The sequence below is a fragment of the Triticum urartu genome, chromosome 3A (genome assembly GCF_056163025.1).
Source record: "Triticum urartu cultivar PI428250 chromosome 3A, HENAU_Tu73, whole genome shotgun sequence".
Taxonomy (NCBI): domain Eukaryota; kingdom Viridiplantae; phylum Streptophyta; class Magnoliopsida; order Poales; family Poaceae; genus Triticum; species Triticum urartu.
In genome coordinates, this window is record NC_141875.1 from 27,326,070 (window position 1) to 27,347,342 (window position 21,273).

General features: G+C 46.2%; 2 protein-coding genes across 2 annotated transcripts; both read right to left on the bottom strand.

Moving 5' to 3' along the window:
* Positions 1 to 3,248: 3,248 nt before the first annotated feature.
* On the bottom strand, positions 3,249 to 5,058 carry LOC147978119 (uncharacterized). Its single transcript, XM_087516513.1, has one exon. It carries the CDS (start codon positions 4,177 to 4,179, stop codon positions 3,754 to 3,756), a length of 426 nt encoding a protein of 141 aa, XP_087372639.1. The 5' UTR covers positions 4,180 to 5,058; the 3' UTR covers positions 3,249 to 3,753.
* Positions 5,059 to 9,279: 4,221 nt separating this feature from the next.
* LOC147978120 (uncharacterized) lies at positions 9,280 to 10,298 on the bottom strand. Its single transcript, XM_087516514.1, has one exon. The coding sequence runs from the start codon at positions 10,127 to 10,129 to the stop codon at positions 9,713 to 9,715; it is 417 nt and encodes a 138-aa protein (XP_087372640.1). The 5' UTR covers positions 10,130 to 10,298; the 3' UTR covers positions 9,280 to 9,712.
* Between the last annotated feature and the right edge of the window lie 10,975 nt (positions 10,299 to 21,273).

Below are 21,273 nucleotides of genomic sequence, written 5' to 3' on the forward strand. Positions count from 1 at the left end.
ACCGCCGCCCGGCATCAAATGGCTTGTAAATGGTGATTTTACCCAAATCCACCACGCCAGAGATAAGAACCGAGTCAATGTCGATCGTAGCCAACTTGTGCGCTTTCGCAATGCTTTGAACACCTGTGAGCTTAAGGATATCCATATGCAAAATAGGAAGTTCACCTGGAGCAATGAACAACACAATCTGACAATGTGCAAGCTTGAAAGTTTCTTCTGCAATGAAGATTGGGACTTGGCATTTGGCACACACATTCTACATGCCCTCTCCTCTTCACTCTCAGACCACTGTCATCTCTTGCTGGCTAATGATGCTGGACCCAAAAAATGCAAATCCTTCCGCTTTGAAAATTACTGGATTAGGATGCCGGGATTCCAAAAAGTTGTTAGTGATGCTTGGACGGAGAATTCACCCCACGTTGAGCCATTCCAGAGGCTATTCCATAAGCTAAAAAGAGCAAGCCAAAGACTTCGCACTTGGAGCAAGACCCAGTTTGCAAATTCCAAGGTGCAACTTCACATGGCACTTGATGTCATTCTCCACCTTGACATGGCTCAAGAGTAGAGAGAGCTAAGCCCGGAGGATAAGGACTTCCGTAAAAGGCTGGAAAGGAAGATCATTGGGTTGGCGGTGCTTGAAAAGACTAGAAAGCATCATAACTCAAGAATTACAAATCTCAATGAAGGAGATGCCAACACCCGCTATTTCCACCTCCACGTCAATCATCGTAGGCGAAAGAACTTCATCCACCGCCTCAAGCACAATCATGGATGGGTCACAGCGCACGATGATAAAGAAAATATTGTCCATAATCACTTCAAGAATATCGCCAAAAAAGGCCCCTCATGTTCGATTGATATCAACTGGGCAATCCTCCCTACACCCACATGTGACTTACATGAATTGGATGAACCCTTTACCGAGGAGGAGGCGAAGATGGCGGTTTACGCGATGCCGGGTGATAAGGCGCCGGGGCCGTACGGATTCATGAGAGATTTTTTCAAGGCATGTTGGAACACGGTCAAAGCAGATATCATGAATGCCATCAACCACTTTTCAGATTTGCACTCAATGCACTTTCATTGGTTGAACACCGCTGATGTCGCCCTAATCCCGAAGAAAGATGGCGGCAAGGACATCTCCGACTTTCGCCCCATCAGTCTAATCGCAAAGATGATGTCCAACCGGCTTGCTCCCCACATGAATGATCTTGTTTCGCAAGCCCATAGTGCATTCATCAAAAAGAGATGTAAACATGAAAATTTCACATATGTGCGCAACCTTGCAAGACACTTTCACCGCAACAATACTCCGACACTTCTCTTCAAACTCGACATCAACAAAGCTTTTGACTCGGTGTGATGGGATTTCCTTCTGGACCTTCTAAATCATCTTGGATTCCCACCTCGGTTTCGTGGCTGGGTTTCAACCCTCCTGTCCACGTCTTCCTCCCATGTCCTACTTAATGGTGTGCCTGGCAACCCCTTCAAGCTTGGTCGTGGCCTCCAGCAGGGAGACCCTCTCTCCCCACTTCTCTTCGTGCTGGCCATAGACCCGCTTCATCACATACTCGAGAAGGCCACCATGCATGGACACCTCCACCCTATTGGGTGTCAGACTTTGGCCATCCGGGCCTCCTTGTACGCGGATGACGCTGCTGTTTTTTTGGCACCAATCAAAACAGACATCAAATTTTTCTCTGACACTATCACGCTTTGGGGAGATCTCTGGGTTGATCACGAACTGCAGCAAAATCTTGGTGGCCCCTATACAGTGTAATAACTTGGACCAGATGGACATCCTTCACTCCTTCCCGGCACAGCGTTCCACCTTCCTGATGTGGTACCTCGGATTACCTTTGTAGGTAAAGCGTCTCAAGAGAATTCACTTCCAACCCCTTGAGAACAAAATTGCGGCTCAACTAACACCATGGACGGGGAAGCACGTTGCTTCGCCGGGCAGGACGGTCCTAGTCAAGTCGGTCATTAAAGCAATAGGCATTTACTACATGACGGCTCTAAACCTTCCGGTTGAAATTATAGAGAAGATTGATGCACTCCGACGGGCTTTTCTTTGGGCTGGATGTGACAAGGTCACGGATGGCAAATGTAAGATAAACTGGGAGCAGGTGTGTAGGCCCAAGCTGCTTGGTGGGCTAGCTGTTCTAAATCTTGCAAAATTTGCTTCTACGCTGCGGCTACGATAGTTGTGGTTCGAATGGATAGACCCGGCCAAGCCTTGGGTAGGCTTGGGAACCCCATGTGACACGAACGAACGAAACATATTTGCTGCGGCAACCAAGGTAGGGGTGGGTAATGGACTCCGGGCATCCTTCTGGGAGTCGGCTTGGCTTGATGGCTTGAGGCCGAACGACGTGGCCCCCAAAATTTACGACATTGCCAAAAGGAAGAAGTGCTCCGTCCAAAAGGCTTTGCGGAATAGTTTATGGATCTCACAGCTCGACATTTCTTCGGGTATCTCACCTGTGCACATATCCCAGTTTGCTGGCCTATGGGAAAGGCTTTCCCACATTCATCTCAACCCTGATGTGGAGGATTTTATCTCATGGAAGTTTTCTAAAGATGGTCAATACTCTGCGGACACGGACATGAATCAAATTGTTTGGAAGAATTGGGCACCCCCCAAATGCAAATTCTTCGCTTGGTTGGTAATCAACAACATGATTTGGACGGCTGATAGACTAAAACGTCGTGGATGGCCCAACTGCCACTTATGCCCTCTTTGCAAACAAGTGCAGGAATCAGCAGCCCATCTACTTTTCCAATGCAGGTACACCGTCAGGGTCTGGGGCATGCTCAAGAGTTGGCTTGGGCTACATAATGCCCACCCAACGGAGTGGGTGGCAATGGAGTCAGTTGAGGTTTGGTGGAGGCATAATGCTACACACATGACCCAATCACGTCGTCCACTTATCTCTTTGATGTTGTTGGTCTCTTGGGAAATTTGGAAGGAACGAAACACCCGGGTTTTTCGTACCACCGCGGTTCCGGTGGGAGTGTTGGTCGCCAAGATAAAGGAGGAATGTTCACTTTGGAGCCTAGTTTCAAAAATAATAATATTAATTGTCGCTGATTGAGATAATTCGGTTTTCTTTTTAGCATAAACAACCAGTATGGCGAACCTTGCTATGGATAAATTCAGTATACCGATTCAAGACCTGATAATATGCTGAGCAAGTATGACGGCTCAGGCTTAGTACAAATTGTGGTGGGCTATTACAAGCAGTAGATGAGGTGCCAAAAAAGAAAAAAGAAGATGTTCTCTGCCCTTGCAAAACATTGCGGTTTCAATGTTTTGGAATGGCTGTGAGATGAGAAGACACACACATGCATGCACATAGCAAGAGCAGAAATGGGGACTCATCATATGAGATTTCATAATGCTTTCTTTCACTTGATTATATGATACAAGAAGAAAGCAGCCACAGCTAAACTAGAAGCAACTAAAACACTGAAACAGACTAGTAAAAGCTTGCTGGAGCTGGAACTTGTGCCGCACATCCATTGAAAAATACGTGGAGGCTCTGATCAAAATCCACAGCCACCTATTCCAGGCGCCTTTCAGTTTCAGCAGATGAGAATACTAATCAAAATCCAAACAGAAAGGGAAAACAGAGGAGCAAACAGAGCTACCGGGCAGAAGCAGTGGCAGTGTTCAGAGAGAGGAGGAAGGTTTTGATCAACTGCCGAGAGTAGTAGCAATGGTAGTGAACAGCCGCATAGCTAATCTGACTAGCTAGCTAGTACCTTCCGAGAGTAGTAGCAGTAAAGGTGGTAATCCATGGCGGCGTTGTTCATATGATGAGCAGAAGCTTCTTGGAGGCGCGCCGTGTTGGCGTCGTCGCCGACCTTATTTTGCCACGCTGGAGGCTTTGGCGTAGCGATGTTGGTCTCGTGTTGCCCGTAGGCAGCGTACCCGCCGCGGCAGTCGTGGTAGGCCTTGTGGCCGGCCTCGTCGACTGCGGCGGGCGGCTGGTGGTGGTAGGCCGCCTGCGGCGCTAGTTTGTGGTCAGCGGCATGGCCGTTGTAGGCGCTCCCGTGGTTCCGTCCACGGTCGCGGCCACGACGGGCGCCGCCGTGCTCCACCTTGCCGTTGGGCCGCTCGCCGCCGTAGTCGTCCGTCCTGCCGCCGAAACACGAGGCGAACTCCAAGCACATTCTGTGGTGACTCAGCTGGCGACTAGACTATCTGAACACCAATCACGAGGCTTGACTAGTGTTGTTGTTGATGCTCCGAAATGACAGTGTGGTGGGTTTACATACTGTCTCGTGTGGTGGTGGTGGCCAGAGACGAGCTCGTGCTGGACGCAACGTTAAAAGCGAGTAATCCGGTTCACACTTTACACGTCTCACCCGCCCAGTTGTTCGTCCCCGTCTACATCAAGCCGATGAGTTTGAGCTTCCGCACAGTGGTGGTGGTATTGGTGTGTCGAGGTCGTGCTCCCCCAAATCAAGTCAACCGGTCTGATTGGGGTTGGCCATGCGTGGCAGGGTGGCAAGGCTGACTGTTGGCGATACTCCCTCCATGTTCATCGATCCTGGAATACGATTTCTTCAAGGCAGATAGAACTTGGTTCTATAATTGGTCGTCTGTCAAGTCTTGTCATGGCAAACAACCGGGGTAAGGAACCAGACTCATGACCCAAAACACAATTTGGGTTCTCAACCGCTCAACCCGGTGTCACGTTGTTCTTGGTCTAGATCCATGACATTGGACGATGGCGGAATCTTTGCGTCATCTTCCCTTAGAGGATCATTTTTAAGCGGGGCATCGGCAACAGATACTTGTGGAAGGTGGCTGTTGTGGTGTCGGGATTTCTGTGGCAATGATGGCATGGTGATGGCAGTGGTTGACTCTTTGGCGTGTCCGCCGGATTGATTCGGGTTGTTTCTTGAAGAGAAGTAGGACCTGAGATGAAGGCCAAGAGGCAGCAACGAATTTTTCTCACGGTACCCCGTCAATGGACGCTGAAGGAAAAGGGCCCTGATAAGTGCCATACGTGTGGCATGAACACATGGCAACTCCGAAAGTTTTTAATGGCAAGTTTACTGATGCGAGAATGACAAATTTAGTTGTCAAGCATGACAACTTTCTTTTCAGATGAAAAGTTTCAGTTTATTTTTTTGGTTTAATTTTTCTTTTCGGATGAAAACTTTAGTTGTAAAAAGCGTCAGGGCCAGAGTGCTTCGTGTTATACGTGTGGCACTTACCAGTTGGGAAGGAAAAAATGCAGGAATTTGAAAGGGGCCAAGAGATGACAAAGTAGGCAAGAGATGCTATGTGCTCTTACCCATGTGACACTTTCTTCATACTTACATGGTCTGCGAGAGATCGATTGCGATGAGTCATGTTGGGTGGTGCGGCGGCAGGTAGCATCCCCCGGACTGTTTGAGTTTGGGGCAATAATGCTTGTCGGTCGGTTGTTGTGCCTTCTTGTGGTCAGCTATTGTGTCGCAGACAGCAAAAGATTGACGGTTGCCGATGCTCCATCCGCCCACTGACTTGTCGGAACACAGTTTTCAAGACAAGAAAAATTCAGTCAGGGCATTTGTTGATCTACCAAATACACGCCAGGCAGACAGACTAACAAGGTTTACCGTGAAGATAGATATTCTTTGCTGGAATTTTTCATGGCAAGCCAAGCACAGTCCAGATCCTAAAGATGCTACAGATCCTAAACGTAATGATTTACAGTGTGGCATGTCGATCTGCTGTGTGTTCATTGCTCTAGGGAATATTTTGATTCTCACAACAATCAATCAGTTCGGTGGACTGGGTCATGAGTCATGAGATCTGTGTCTACACTTGCTTCATTAGTTTGAAAATGCTGACCACTGACCTGGGCTGGCACTAGATTCTGAGCCTAAGACATGGTCACTGCTTAATTCAGATCATTCCTCCAAATTTTGTCCCTGTTAAGTTTCATCATTTTAACCTCCAAGGAGAAAAATGATGTCATCAAACTCCAAGAAAATTAACAAATATGACATCAGAAACATATGAGCCACTTGCAAGGAAATAGAAAAGTAAGCGCATCATTTGGCACGTGGGATTATTTAATTGCAATACTCGGTATATGTAGAGAAAAAAATGGATAATCACCTGTCATTTGCTGCTTCATTCCATATGCTATTGTCTTTATTCTCCTATACAGTCCTGGTGGAATCTACTGCTCTACCTCCTCTTCTAATTGGATATGGCGAAATGATTGTTCATCCACAAACAATATGCTTAAACAAGAAGAAACCAAAGGGAGGGTACATTCTTGGTAGAAAAGTGGAAGCCAGAATTGGTTTGGGGACAAATTACTGGGTGCCACCAAGGATGGGCATGGATGAGCACCCAGAAGTTAATTAGATCTCAGTTTGTGGAGGTGATTGTCCACCGAAAGTCCTAATTATTGGAGATTGATGCCAGCCGTTATGTAGTATCAAGTGGTTAATTTCTAGTTTGTTCTCGGCCAAGATCTTGATCGGTAATCCTATGTAAATAAGAGCATCTGTTTTGGAGATCATACCATTGCATTTCCCATGATGGAGATTTCTTTTGCATATTCCATGCAGCACAAATTGAATCGAATTTCGGGTAGGGATTGCCTGTGCGATACTACAAAAAGCTGGAGTAATATTCTGCAAAAGAGAAGTTGTCCCTTATTTTAAATAGTGTAGTGCTTTCCGAGCTCTTCTTAAGTTAATTTATTACACAAACTTTTGCAGTTATTCTCAAAAAGTATTTTAAGCCCCATAATAAAGCACACTTTGTTGATATGTACTATCAAAGGTTGTGACCACTAATAAAACTATGGAGCCACTACTTGGATACGGATGATCACTGTTTTTATAGAGGATATACTATAGTTGTGATAGTTTGTAATGAAAAGTTATGTCATAGACCCGTACATCTCCAAGCTCACATGCCAAAGCAAAATAACTTTACAAGAAGCACCTATCTAATTAAACGCTTGTGTACATGCTCTAAGAACGATTGTTATTCGCACAAGTGTTGACAGGATATATATTGTTCGGTTGCTGAATAAAGCATGATCATCAATCTTAACAATCTCCAAGTTCCTTTTTGTTTTTCTCGTGCAAGATCTCGATCATAAATCCTGTGAAAACAAGATCATTTCCTTGTGAGATCTAGCAATTGAATTTCTTATGATGGAGATTTCTCTTGTATATACTACACAGGAGAATACGGATCAAATTCTGGCTAGTGATTGCCTGGGTGGCCGGGCCAGGAAAGTTGTAAAATCCTGAAAAAGAGAAGTTGTTTCTTCAAAATGGCTAGTGCTATTTTAGCTGTTTCTGAATTAATTATACTTGAGGAGTAAATGTATAATGCTTTAATCTTTGACGCACATTAAAAAAGGATACATATGAAATCACAAGGAATTACAGCCGCCACCTCTTCCTCCTCCTAAAAAAGCAGCTAGGGTTTCTGCCTCTCACCAGCTCCGACACAGGTCCACCTCGTCTCCGGTGGCCCTAGGGCCATGGAGGCGCTTCGTTTTTAGTCGTTTCTTTCAATTTTGTTAGGTTTTGTGTTCTGCTCAGGAAGACGAAACGGCGGCGGCTTTCTGAAAATGGAATAAAGGTCTCCCCGCCTAGCCCCGTTCCAGTGGTGCGTCTAGCGTCGTTGGTGGGTGTGTGGAGGTGTGTTTCCGGCGGATCTATGTTTGGTGGATTTGCTCGGATCTCGTTGGTGTTCGTCTACGTTCATGTGTCTTCGGATTGGATCCTTCCGATCTATGTTATTCTTCATCTGCATCGATTGCTGTTCTGGTGCGCTGGTCCTATGGGGCCTTAGCACGACTACTTCCCGACTGTCTACTACAACAAGTTGTGCCCGACTCTGACGATGGAGGGGCGATGACGGCGGCGTGCCTTCGGCTCACTTCAGTGCTTGTAGTCGTCGGTAGGTGGTCTACGGATCTGGATATAATTTTTATTATTTTTGGTGTTCGTTGTACTGCCATAATTGAAGATGAATAGATCGGAAGATTTCCTGCAAAAAAAATGTATAATGCTTTACACCATGAGGGCAACTGCGGCCTGCTATTCCAAGCTGGAAAGAAAAGATCCACACGGATCAAAGATCTTAGTTGTTGAGCTAGAGATAAAAGCACTAGAGCACTGAAATATCTACTTTACACCAGGAGGGCTACTGAAACCTGCTCTGTGATTCTGTGTTATGTTAATCTTGCTGAAAAACATTCCTTGGAGTTGTTAAATACGCTTCAGTTGCACGCACATTGGAAAAGCTACACGCTTTGGTCTTCAACAAAGCGGTCTTCGCTTTTTAGGCAGAATTGCACTGAGCATCCCAATGTGTGTGTTTAGCTAGCAGCCACATAATGCCATTTCAGGAAGCATGATTAAAACTTTAACAGCAGTAAAAACAACTACACTGTGGACGATTATTCGCCTTTCACTTTGTCCAGAAATCAGTAAGGTCAGTTTTTCACCGTCTGTATAACTTTCAATATGCTCAGGTACTCTTCAGTAGTGGCTAACCACGGGACAAGAGGCTGAAGGAATAAGTTGGAAGAAAGTTGATTAACTTTAGGAGTGTTTTACTGGACCAGCACAGATATATGCATATTTTTTTAAATGCTATCGCAAATATGATTCATGGACAGATCTTCACTTCTCTTTTTTGAAACCGAAATCGCGGCTGTAAACATGATAGAGTTGCGTAAAGCAAACTGAAAAAGAAAGAGAGGTAGTGTCCTTTTTGTTTCAATAACATATTTTTTGTTTTTGTTTGAAAACTTCCAAGATAGAGTTAGTTATTAATTATCTCAAAAATAGAGTGAGTCGCAACCTACATCTGTCACTTTATTCTTTAATTTGCTGGGGAAAACTGCTTTAACCTCGTCTTGCTGTTCAAATTCCAATGCATACACATATGGGCCACGTTCTCGCGTATTCCGTGACATAAGAAGTTTGTCTACTGATTATATCACATCAGTGACGAAATCTACTGGGTGAACCGTCCTTTTCTTTGGGGAAACTGCCGCTAAATACTTCCTCCGTCTCAAAATCTAAAGTTAATACAAAATTGAGTCACTTATTTTGGGACGGAAGGAGTAATACGTAAGATTGCGCTGAGCTCTCTAACGAGCAATAGATGATGTGCCAACATGCAAAAAAACATCTTTGCTGCTGCTCAGTGATTCACAATGCTTGTGAGGATAGTCCATTTCAAAAAAAAAAATGCTTGTGAGGATAGTGGAAGGAGAAAACACATCCACGAGCAAGGCGAAAACAGAGACGGCAATGCTTTCTTTCACTTGATTATACGATACAAGGCGAAAGCAACCACACCTGAATTACAAGCAACTACACAAACATAGTGGTAAGGGTAAAATCATCTGCTAACAAAAGCTTCCTGGAGCTGGACCTTCTCCCTGCCGCAAATCCATGGGCAAAAGCGCATGGAGTCTCTGTGTCAAAACCCACAGCCTCTGTTTCTCAAAGAAAAAAAAATCCACAGCCTCGTGTTCCTCTCCGGTCACCAGGTGCCTTGCTGTTTCAGCAGATTGGATTGGAAGACGACTGACCAAAACCCAAGCAGAGAACGAGAAGGAGAAGACCCAGCTACAGAACAAAACAGAGGCAGTGGCAGTAGTACTGTTTAGGGGGAGGGAGGGATTGATGAACTGCCATGGCCGTCCTATACCTAATCCTAGCGACTAGCCGCCTCGTACCATGCGAGAGCGGTGGTGGTGGTTGGGTACTGGTGGAAATCCATGGCGGCGTCCTCCCTAGGATCAGCAGCTGCTTCGTGGACGCGCGGCGTATATGAGCCATAGCCGGCGTTGTGGCCGACCTTGCGGTGCCACGCGGGAAGCTTCTGCGGCGTCTCGTTGCCAGCCTTGTCTTGCCAGTAGGCGTACCTGCCGTGGCTGCCGGCGTCGTCATGCTGGGCTTTCGGTGCGCCGTCGTGGTAGGCCTTGTGCCCGCCCGCGTGGACGGCAACGATGGGCGGCTGCCGGTACTCCGGCGCTGGCTCCAACCAGTAGCCGTGACCGTCGCTCCCTCTGCTGCGGCCGTAGTCGTCCCGTCTGCGGCCACCGAAGCACGAACCGAACTCCAAGCACATTCTAGAGGTGGCGAATGGGACTGGTTTTAGTTTTCTTCGTGTGCGTGCTACGCCTGGGGGCTACTGGCAGTGGGAAGCAGAACTATCCTCGAAGTAGCTGAGGTATCAATGGTGGTGTTGATGGCCTTGAAACTGAGTGTGCGGTGGGTGTCTGGGTGATATATATCCGGGGCCGAGAAGAGCTCGTGCGAAGGCAAGCGAGGCGGAAGCTCCGTAGGAAAAGCTGGGATAGACCAGACTCATCCGGCGCGTCTCACGTTGACACGTCCCCGCACCCTCGGATGTCGTTGTTTAGGTCCCAATCGATCTGGTCCGTCCAACACCATCTGAAGCGTGGCCCGCATCTCGGCTTGTTAGAGTATCTTCGTCCGGACCCACAAACCGTCCCAGTTGTCCGGATGGCTCGGACGATGTCCGGATAAAAAAGTCTTCAATACCCGACCAAACCCACTTTACAAGAGCATCTACATACAACCATGATAGGTAAATATAAACGCGTCTACGAACATGGACACTAACCGGACACATATCTTATTTTTTTCCCCACAATTGCGTCCCTCATATTCGAAACATCAAAGTCATGATATCATGCAACGCTACGTAAATTAAATTGGATAATAGCTCTTCGTCGGACAAAATGATCATAGTTCATCCACGCACAATGCAAATGCATACTATAAAGTTCTTAAAACGTAAACAAAACCTAGATAAAACGGGGCGGGCCGGTGGAATTCGCCATTTCCTCTTCAGCCCCTTGCGGTCACCGGTGGCATTGTGCCCTTCCTCCATGTATGTGTCAGCATGCGACGGTGCGTCGTCGTCGTCAGAGCTGGAGCTGGAGCTGCTCGTGACGTCGAAGTCGTTGGAGCACGTTTGGCCCGCCAGCCTTTGGAGAAGGCAGTCCTGCTCTTTGGCACGGCGGGACGCCTTCACCTCCTTGTTTGCCTCGCGCTTCGACAGTTTGATGGCGAGCCGAAGCGCCTTGACATTTTTGCGGCGGAGGCAGCGCATATCCGTCTCCGTCATTGTGAGAGACCGGCGAAGCACCTGCATGTGCCCGGTTGGTCAGGTTCTTTTGACCGATCAGCCCGTCCGGGCGTATGAGGACGGTTTGGGGTGAGGGGCTGTAAATGCTAGCTCTGACTGATTTGAGGTGTTCGGACACATCCCAACATGAAATTGATCTGATCCAGTCAATTCTGACCACACGAAATAAAAACAAAAGTGATCCTGACAGGCTGACACTATAATCCAATATATATCAGAGCTTGGAGGGTCTCTTAGATGCCCTTGCCCAGTTTCATAGGAGAGGTGCCGTGTGTTTCTGGCTCATGTTCACCAGGGCCGTCAACCCTGCGGATCGTGAAACCGGATTGGATTACCGGAGGCTGGTACCTTGGCCGGGGCTGGCAGCGCGCGACGAGTCGTGGCAGACGGTTCCGCGGGGCGGCAGAGAATCGATCCCAGCTGTATCCATGGCTGCACTATTTTTTATATATATGCTTCAAAAGGTAACGGTTTCCCTGTAAATAAATATTTTTTTGATTATGTAAGCTTTTAATAATGTTATTATGGTCGCATCGAAATGATACATCCATAAAAATGTTTAATGTCTCGTCTTCTGCATTCGAAGACGTACACAACCTAAACACGTGAAGTCGAAAACAAGGCTTACACCACCTCATGCGACTTCACTTTGAACGCCATCACGGGCGTGCCGAGCCAATCTCATGATGGCTCCATGGCGATGGTGCAGTGTGGTGTTCGGTCGTGCCCTAAGATTCGGCACAACACATATGTGCGTTATCTTCCCCGTAGAAACATAGGAGGAATAAAAGACCACGCTATAACACTAGTAGAAAATAGGGCTTTGGTCCAGGCCGGGTCAGCTTATTAGTCCCGATTCAGTCCAGAACCGGAACCAATGTGGGCATTGGTCCCGGTTCGTGAGCCCAGGGGGCCGGCCCACGTGGGCCATTGGTCCCGGTTCATCTGGACCTTTTGGTCTCGGTTGGTGGGATGAACCGGGACCAATGGGCCTCGCTCCTGGCCCACCACCATTGGTCCTGGTTGGTGGCTTGAACCGGGACCAAAGACTCCCCTTTAGTCCCGGCTCATGTCACCAACCGGGACCAATGAGGTGCCTATATATACCTCTCGCTCGCGAGCAGAGCATCCCAGTGCTCTGTTTTTCTCTGGCCGAGGGGGAAAGGGTTTGGTGGTGCTCTAGCTCACCTCCTATGCACACAAGGTGTTCGATGGAATGCCCGAGTCACACTATTTAAGCTTTCTCCTCTCCAAGCTCGACCTCCAAACTCCATTTTCCATAATATTTGTCTAGGTTTAGCGGTCCGTCACGTCCCGTCCCCGTCTTCACCGCCGTCGATCACCCGCGCCGAGCTCATCGCCGGCACCACCGTGGTGAGCCTCTTGTTTTATCTTCTTTCTGAAAGAAAAAATATTCTTACTTTTATGTTTACATAGATACTTGTATTATTTTCTTACTTTTATTATTGCATCTTATATAGTGCGATGGTTTTGGTATCCGCCCCCGTCGGCCCTCGTCCTGTCTATGATTCGGATGTGGTATATATATTATTTTTATAACTATTGGTTCATTTATTGTTTATGAAAATTATGCCGACCAACGTGACATAGATTTTATTTATGTAGGATGTATGTGAATCGGAAATGCCAACCGACCCTATTGTCGAGAGGTTAAATTTAGTTGAAGAAGAAAACAATTTGTTGAAGGAAAAAATAAAAAAAAAATTGAGGAGGAGAAGATGATATTGGAGTTGCATGTTGCGGATGTCGTCGATGATCACAAGATCAAGATGGATGCAATGCGCTTGAAGATTAGAAAGATTAGAAAATATGCCATTCATACCGAGGCTTGGTATCATTATGCCGTTGGATCAATTTTTACCTTGGTTGCGATTATGATCGCATTTGTTTTCGCATTGAAATGTTTTACATAGTTTCAATGTACGGTTTAATTAATTAGATGCTCTGGAGAGCTATATGTTGTTAGATGAGAACTATGTATACACTTTGGTTTTAATGTGATGATGAACTTCTATTAATTTGGACACTTAATTATATATAATGCACGCAGATGAACTAGCAATGGATGTACGGTGACAGACACACCCGCGAGTATATTAAGGGCGTGCATGAGTTTTTCGATGCGGCTGAGGCAAACAAGCAGAATGGTTTTATGTGTTGTCCATGCACTGAATGTGGGAATACGAGGTCTTACTCTAACCGGAAAATCCTTCACTCCCACCTGCTTTACAAGGGTTTCATGCCACACTATAATGTTTGGACGAGGCACGGAGAAATAGGGGTTATGATGGAAGATGGCGAAGAAAAAGAGTACGATGACAACTATGTGCCCCCTGAATACGGTGATGCTGCAACGGCGGGAGCTGGTGAAGATCAAGAGGAACCAGACGATGTGCCCAATGATGCTGCAACGGGTGAAGCTGCTGAAAATCAAGAGGAACCAAACGATGTGCTCGATGATGATGATCTCCGCCAGGTCATTGTCGATGCAAGGACGCAATGCGAAAGTCAAAAGTTGAAGCTGAAGTTCGATCGCATGTTAGAGGATCACAAAAAAGGGTTATACCCCAACTGCGAAGATGGCAACACAAAGCTCGGTACCGCACTGGAATTTCTGCAGTGTAAGGCAGAGAATGCTGTGGCTGACAAAGGATTTGAGAAGCTACTGAAAATATTGAAGAAGAAGCTTCCAAAGGATAACGAATTGCCCGACAGTACATACGCAACAAAGAAGGTCGTATGCCCTCTAGGATTGGAGGTGGAGAAGATACATGCATGCCCTAATGACTGCATCCTCTACCGCGGTGCATACAAGGATCTGAACGCATGCCTGGTATGCGGTGCATTGCGGTATAAGATCAGACGAGATGACCCTGGTGATGTTGACGGTGAGCCCCCCAGGAAGAGGGTTCCTGCGAAGGTGATGTGGTATGCTCCTATAATACCATGGTTGAAACGTCTGTTCAGAAACGAAGAGCATGCCATATTGATGCGATGGCACAGTGAGAACTGAAAGAAAGATGGGAAGTTGAGAGCACCCGCTGACGGGTCGCAGTGGAGAAAAATCGAGAAAAAGTACTGGGATGAGTTTGCAAAGGACCCAAGGAATGTATGGTTTGCTTTAAGCGCGGATGGCATTAATCCTTTCGGGGAGCAGAGCAGCAATCACAGCACCTGGCCCGTGACTCTATGTATGTATAACCTTCCTCCTTGGATGTGCATGAAGCGGAAGTTCATTATGATGTCAGTTCTCATCCAAGGCCCTAAGCAACCCGGCAACGAAATTGATGTGTACCTAAGGCCATTAGTTGAAGAACTTTTACAGCTCTGGAATGAAAACGGTGTACGTACGTGGGATGAGCACAGACAGGAGGAATTTAACCTTAAGGCATTGCTGTTCGTGACCATCAACGATTGGCCCGCTCTCAGTAACCTTTCAGGACAGACAAACAAAGGATACCACGCATGCACGCACTGTTTAGATGACACTGAAAGTATATACCTGGACAAATGCAGGAAGAATGTGTACCTGGGCCATCGTCAATTTCTTCCGACCAACCATCAATGTCGAAAGAAAGGAAAGCATTTCAAAGGCGAGGCAGATCACCGAAGAAGCCCGCCATGCGCACCGGTGATCACGTGCTTGCTATGGTCAATGATTTACACTACGTAATCTTTGGAAAGGGTCCCGGTGGACTAGCTGTTCCAAATGATGCTGAGGGACACGCACCCATGTGGAAGAAGAAATCTATATTTTGGGACCTACCCTACTGGAAAGACCTAGAGGTCCGCTCCTCAATCGACGTGATGCACGTGACGAAGAACCTTTGCGTGAACCTGCTAGGCTTCTTGGGCGTGTATGGGAAGACAAAAGATACACCTGAGGCACGGGAGGACCTGCAACGTTTGCACGAAAAAGATGGCATGCCTCCGAAGCAGTATAAAGGTCCTGCCAGCTACGCTCTTACGAAAGAAGAGAAAGAAATCTTCTTTGAATGCCTGCTCAGTATGAAGGTCACGACTGGCTTCTCGTCGAATATAAAGGGAATAATAAATATGCCAGAGAAAAAGTTTCAGAACCTAAAGTCTCATGACTGCCACGTGATTATGACGCAACTGCTTCCAGTTGCATTGAGGGGGCTTCTACCGGAAAATGTCCGATTAGCCATTGTGAAGCTATGTGCATTCCTCAATGCAATCTCTCAGAAGGTGATCGATCCATAAATCGTACCAGGGCTAAGGAGTGATGTGGCGCAATGTCTTGTCAGTTTCGAGCTGGTGTTCCCACCATCCTTCTTCAATATCATGACGCACGTCCTAGTTCATCTAGTCGACGAGATTGTCATCCTGGGGCCCGTATTTCTACACAATATGTTCCCCTTTGAGAGGTTCATGGGAGTCCTAAAGAAATATGTCCGTAACCGCACTAGGCCAGAAGGAAGCATCTCCATGGGCCATCAAACAAAGGATGTTATCGGGTTTTGTGTTGACTTCATTCCTGGCCTTAAGAAGATAGGTCTCCCTAAATCGCGGTATGAGGGGAGACTGACTGGAAAAGGCACTCTTGGAAGAGACTCAATAATATGCAGGGACGGATATTCTTGGTCTCAAGCACACTACACAGTTCTACAGAACTCTACCTTGGTGACCCCGTATGTCGATGAACACAAGAACAGTCTGCGCTCCAAACACTCGGAGCAGTGCGACGACTGGATTACATGTGAACACATCAGGACTTTCAGCAGTTGGTTGGAAACACGTCTCAAAGGTGACAACACTATTTGTGATGAGTTGTACTTGTTGTCCAGGGGACCATCTTTGACTGTATTGACTTACAAAGGATACGAGATAAATGGGAATACATTTTACACGATCGCCCAAGATCAAAAGAGCACCAACCAAAACAGCGGTGTCCGCTTTGATGCAGCAACCGAGAGCGGAAAGGACACATATTATGGTTACATAGTGGACATATGGGAACTTGACTACGGACCTGATTTTAAGATCCCTTTGTTTAAGTGCAAATGGGTCAATCTGTTAGGCGGCGGGGTACAGCTAGACCCACAGTACGAAATGACAACAGTGGATCTGAAAAATCTTGGGTATACTGACGAACCGTTCGTCCTAGCCAATGATGTGGCACAGGTTATCTATGTGAAGGACATGTCTACCAAACCGAGAAAAAGAAAAGATAAGGAAGCGAATACATCATATGATGAGCCAAAGCGCCACATAGTTCTTTCAGGAAAAAGGTACATCCTGGGAGTGGACGGCAAGATAGACATGTCTGAAGATTATGAAAAGTTTCATGAAATTCCTCCCTTCAATGTCAAGGCTGACCCAAGAATCCTGATAAAAAATGAAGATTATCCATGGTTACGGCGCAATAAGCAAATGACACAAGCGAAGAAAAAGTGAAGACTTTCTCCCGCAACTATTATGATGATACCATGCCAACTTTGTAACACACGAACATGCTACCATTGTCCGTTTTGTACATGCACATGCTATGTGGGTGAAATTATGATACCATCCCAACTTTCAACTTTTTCAGAGTTCATTTGAAATGCTTTCATGTCTTATGGTTCAAGGTTTTATGTGTTGAGGCAAATGGATCAATATGTCAGGAGGTGGGGTACAGGTAGACCCACAGTATGGTATGACAACAGTGGATCTAAACAATCTTGGGTACACAGACGAACCATTCGTCCTAGCCAATGATGTGGCGCAGTTATTGTCCGAAACTTTGATACTTCGAAAGTGATTGTCCATTTTGTACACGAAGTGCATCAAGTTTTCTCTATAAGCGCATCTATTCTCATTTTTTAGTAACTTAATCACAAACTGTGATTCAAACAATTTTCAAAGAATTCAAATTTTAACTATTCAAATTTGAAAACTAATGGCACTAATAGAAAGTTTATAATTTTTCTAAAACTAATGGCACTAACAGAAAGTTTATAATTTTGCTAACCTAAAAGCAAACAGAATTAAAAATTAAAGCAAAAAACAAAAGAAAATAAATAATGCAAAAAACAAATCAAAAAAACAGGAAAAAAAACTATTTTTATAGTAAAGTTAATCACAAAATAAAATAAATAAAGCAACAAAGAAAACAAAAAAACTAAAAAAAGTGTTTTCAAATTTGAAAAGTAATGGCACTAACAGAAAGTTTATAATTTTTCTAAAACTAATGGCACTAACAGAAAGTTTATAATTTTGCTAACCTAAAAGCAAACAGAATTAAAAATTAAAGCAAAAAACAAAAGAAAATAAATAATGCAAAAAACAAATCAAAAAAACAGGAAAAAACTATTTTTATAGTAAAGTTAATCACAAAATAAAATAAATAAAGCAACAAAGAAAACAAAAAAATTAATAAAGTGTTTTCAAATTTGAAAACTAATGGCATTAACAAAAAGTTTATAATTTTTCTAAAACTAAAAGCATAAAGAATTAAAAAATAAAGCAAAAAACAAAAGAAAATAAATAAAGCAACAAAAAAACAAAAAAATGCCACCTACTGGGCCACCACGGCCTGAATACGACTAGAAACCCTACCATGGGCCAGGATTCAGGCCCGCAGCAGGCCCAGTAGGCCCACATGCATTGCAGTGACAGATTAGGCCCGAAAGCCTGCAGTTGAGAGGAGCTCGGGAGGGTGGGCGCAGCAGCACTTATAAACCACTCCCGAGCCCTCTCAACTAGCGAGGTGAGACTAAACTTTTGGGCGCGGGGTAGCACAAGGCCATTCGTTCCGGTTGGTGGCACCAACCGGGACTAAAGGGGGCATTGGTCATGGTTCGTGGAACCAACCGTGGCCAATGCCCCCCTTTAGTCCCGGTTGGTGTCACCAACCGGGACCATAGGCCTCTGCTTCCTGCCCTTTCGGCTGCTGAAAAGAGACCTATGGTCCCGGTTGGTGGCACGAACCGGGACCATAGGTGTGCATTGGTACCGGTTCGTGCCACGAACCGGGACCATTGCTCTGGGTATATAAGGTAGCACTTGTGAAAATTTTGCCAACCGCTCCCATTCCCCCCCGATGCCGCCAAGCAGTTCTTCGTCGTCGTCGCCGCCCCGAGCCCGTCGTCGCCCGCTCCCCGTCGCCCCGCGCCGCCGCAGGCCTTCTCCCCATCGCTGCATGCGCCGTCGCCGGCCTCCTCCTCGTCGCTGCGTGCGCCATCTCCGGCCCCCTCCCCGTCTCCCCGCGCCGCGTCGCCGGCCTCCCCCGCACCGTCGCCGGCCTCCTCCCCGTCCCCGGCCTCCTCCCCGTCGCGCCCCCAATGAGCTCCCCGCCCCTTCCCATCGATCCCTATCGCTTTGACCATCGCCGCCGCCGCTGCTGCTCTCTGTGTGTGATAAATTTTTTCATATGTGTATGTATATGCTCATATGTATTTGGATTTGGCTATGTATGTATGTATATGCTCATATGTATGTATGTATATGCTCTCTGTATATGGATTTGGCTATGTATATGCTCATATGTATGTATGTTCATATAGCATTTTTTCTATATATGAATTATTTTTTTGTTCATGGATATATGCTAAAGAAAACGAGGGGGGTGATAGATGATGATGAGGGGTCGAGAGGGGGATGAGAGGTCGAGAGGGGTCGAGGGGAGAAAAAAAATGTTATCAGGGACGAGGGTCGTCGAGGGGTCGAGAGAGGGACGAGGGGTCGAGAGGGGTACGAACCGGGACCAATACTCTGTGTATATAAGCATGACTTAGAAAGAAGAAGAGGAGAGGAAGAAGAGGAGAAATAAATAAGAAGAAGAAAAAAGAAGAAAAAGAAGAGGAGAAGAAGAAAGGAATAGTGGAGAAGAAGAGAAAATAGAATATATTCTATTTTTTCTTCTTCTCCACTATTCCTTTCTTCTTCTCCTCTTTTTTTTCTTCTTTTTTTCTTCGATCTTCTCCTCTAGCTATTCCTATCTTCTTCTCCTCTTTTTTCTTCTTCTTCTTCTTCTTCTTCTTCTTCTTCTTCTTCTTCTTCTTCTTCTTCTTCTTCTTCTTCTTCTTCTTCTTAATTTTTATCGGGAACGAGGGTGTCGAGGATCGCCGAGGGGTCGAGGGTCGGGAACTAGGGTAGAGGGTCGAGGGTCGTTAAGGGGTCAAGGGTCGAGGGTTTCAGGGTCGAGGGTTCGAGGGTTCTATAGGGTCGAGGGATTGAGGGTCGAGGGTTCCAGGGTCGTCTAGGGGTCGAGGGTTCCAGGGTCGTCGAGGGTTCGAGGGGTCGAGAGAGGTTTCCTAGTGTCAAAGTATTGAAGAAATCCATGGCTTCATCATTAGCCGGAAGTAACCAGGGCATGTCGAAGTCCTCCAAAGTTATTTTGGAATGGTGTCCCGGATAGGATAATTTGCCTTTTTGTATGAATTTCAGCAAAGGCCTTCCAAATAACGATATTTGGAAGGTTATTGCTGAACTTTGTACCAAAAAGCGAATTATCCTATCTAGGACTCCGTTCCAAAATAACTTTGGAGAGCTTCGTACCATCATGCACCTGTTACTTTCGCCTAATGATGAAGACATGGTTTTGTTGAATCCTTTGACACTAGGCAACCTCCCGACCCCTCGGCGATCCTCTCAAACATGAGAGGAAGAAGAGGATCGCCGAGGGGCCGAGGGTTCCAGGGTCGTCGAGGGTTCGAGGGGTCGAGGATCGCCGAGGGGTCGAGAGAGAGATTTCCTAGTGTCAAAGTATTGAAGAAATCCATGGCTTCATCATTAGCCAGAAGTAACCAGGGCATGACGAAGTCCTCCAAAGTTATTTTGGAATGGTGTCCCGGATAGGATAATTTGCCTTTTCGTATGAATTTCAGCAAAGGCCTTCCAAATAACGATATTTGGAAGGTTATTGCTGAACTTTGTACCAGAAAGCGAATTATCCTATCTAGGACTCCGTTCCAAAATAACTTTGGAGAGCTTCGTACCATCATGCACCTGTTACTTTCTCCTAATGATGAAGACATGGTTTTGTTGAATCCTTTGACACTAGGCAACCTCCCGACCCCTCAGCGATCCTCTCGAACATGAGAGGAAGAAGAGGATCGCCGAGGGGTCGAGGGTTCCAGGGTCGTCGAGGGTTCGAGGGGTCGAGGATCGCCGAGGGGTCGAGAGAGAGATTTCCTAGTGTCAAAGTATTGAAGAAATCCATGGCTTTATCGGGAACGAGGGTCGTCGAGGGACATAGATGTAGTGTCGTCGTTGTCGATATATATCCCCTCCCGATAGCTTCAACACGTGGGGGGGGGGGTCGATATTACTCCCTCCTTGAAGCGTTCTCGAGGCCACCCCAAACCCTTGAAGCATTGTCGAGGCCACCCCAAACCCTAGAGAAGCAGCGTCGAGGCCACTAATTAATATATATGATTCCTTACTATGATTAGGTAGCTAGTTCTACGTTTGCCACTAATATATCCATCTGTCATGTTTGAATAATAATTGCCATGTTGTAAATATTTGTAGAAACTATGGACACCGCCCGAGACGAAGCAAAAGAAGCGTTGTTGAGGGACATAATCGCAGAAGGAAGTGATGTCGTCTCGTTGTTTCTCAACGACACAGATGGTCTGGAAGGAGAGGGTGAAGAAGCTGGCTACGGTGACCTAATGCCGGTTCAAGAAGAAGAACATGAGGACGGCTCCGGTGACCCAATGCCGGTGCAAGAAGGAGACCGTGATGACGGCTCCGGTGACCGAACCGAGTCCGGCCAGGTATATATATTAGTTAAGCCTGTGCTGACTAGCTGATTGATGCATTCATTGTCTTGGTATGTACACATATTAATTAAGTCTTTGTTCTTTTTTCTAGCCCTCCGGATCGAGCACAACTTCGGTAAAGAGACGAGGCCCGAAGAAAAAGTTGAGCTCGGATGAAAAGTTTGAGATCATAGAAATCGCGCCCGACGGCCAACCGATTGAACCCATCCGAACGAAGAACACATTTGTTGCTCAGTGCGGGGTTCTGGTTAGGGACAAGATCCCGATAAGCATCCAGCAATGGTTTAAGCCGGCTACAGAAGACCCTGAGGTGTCTTATGTCAATGATATGCAAAAAAATGATCT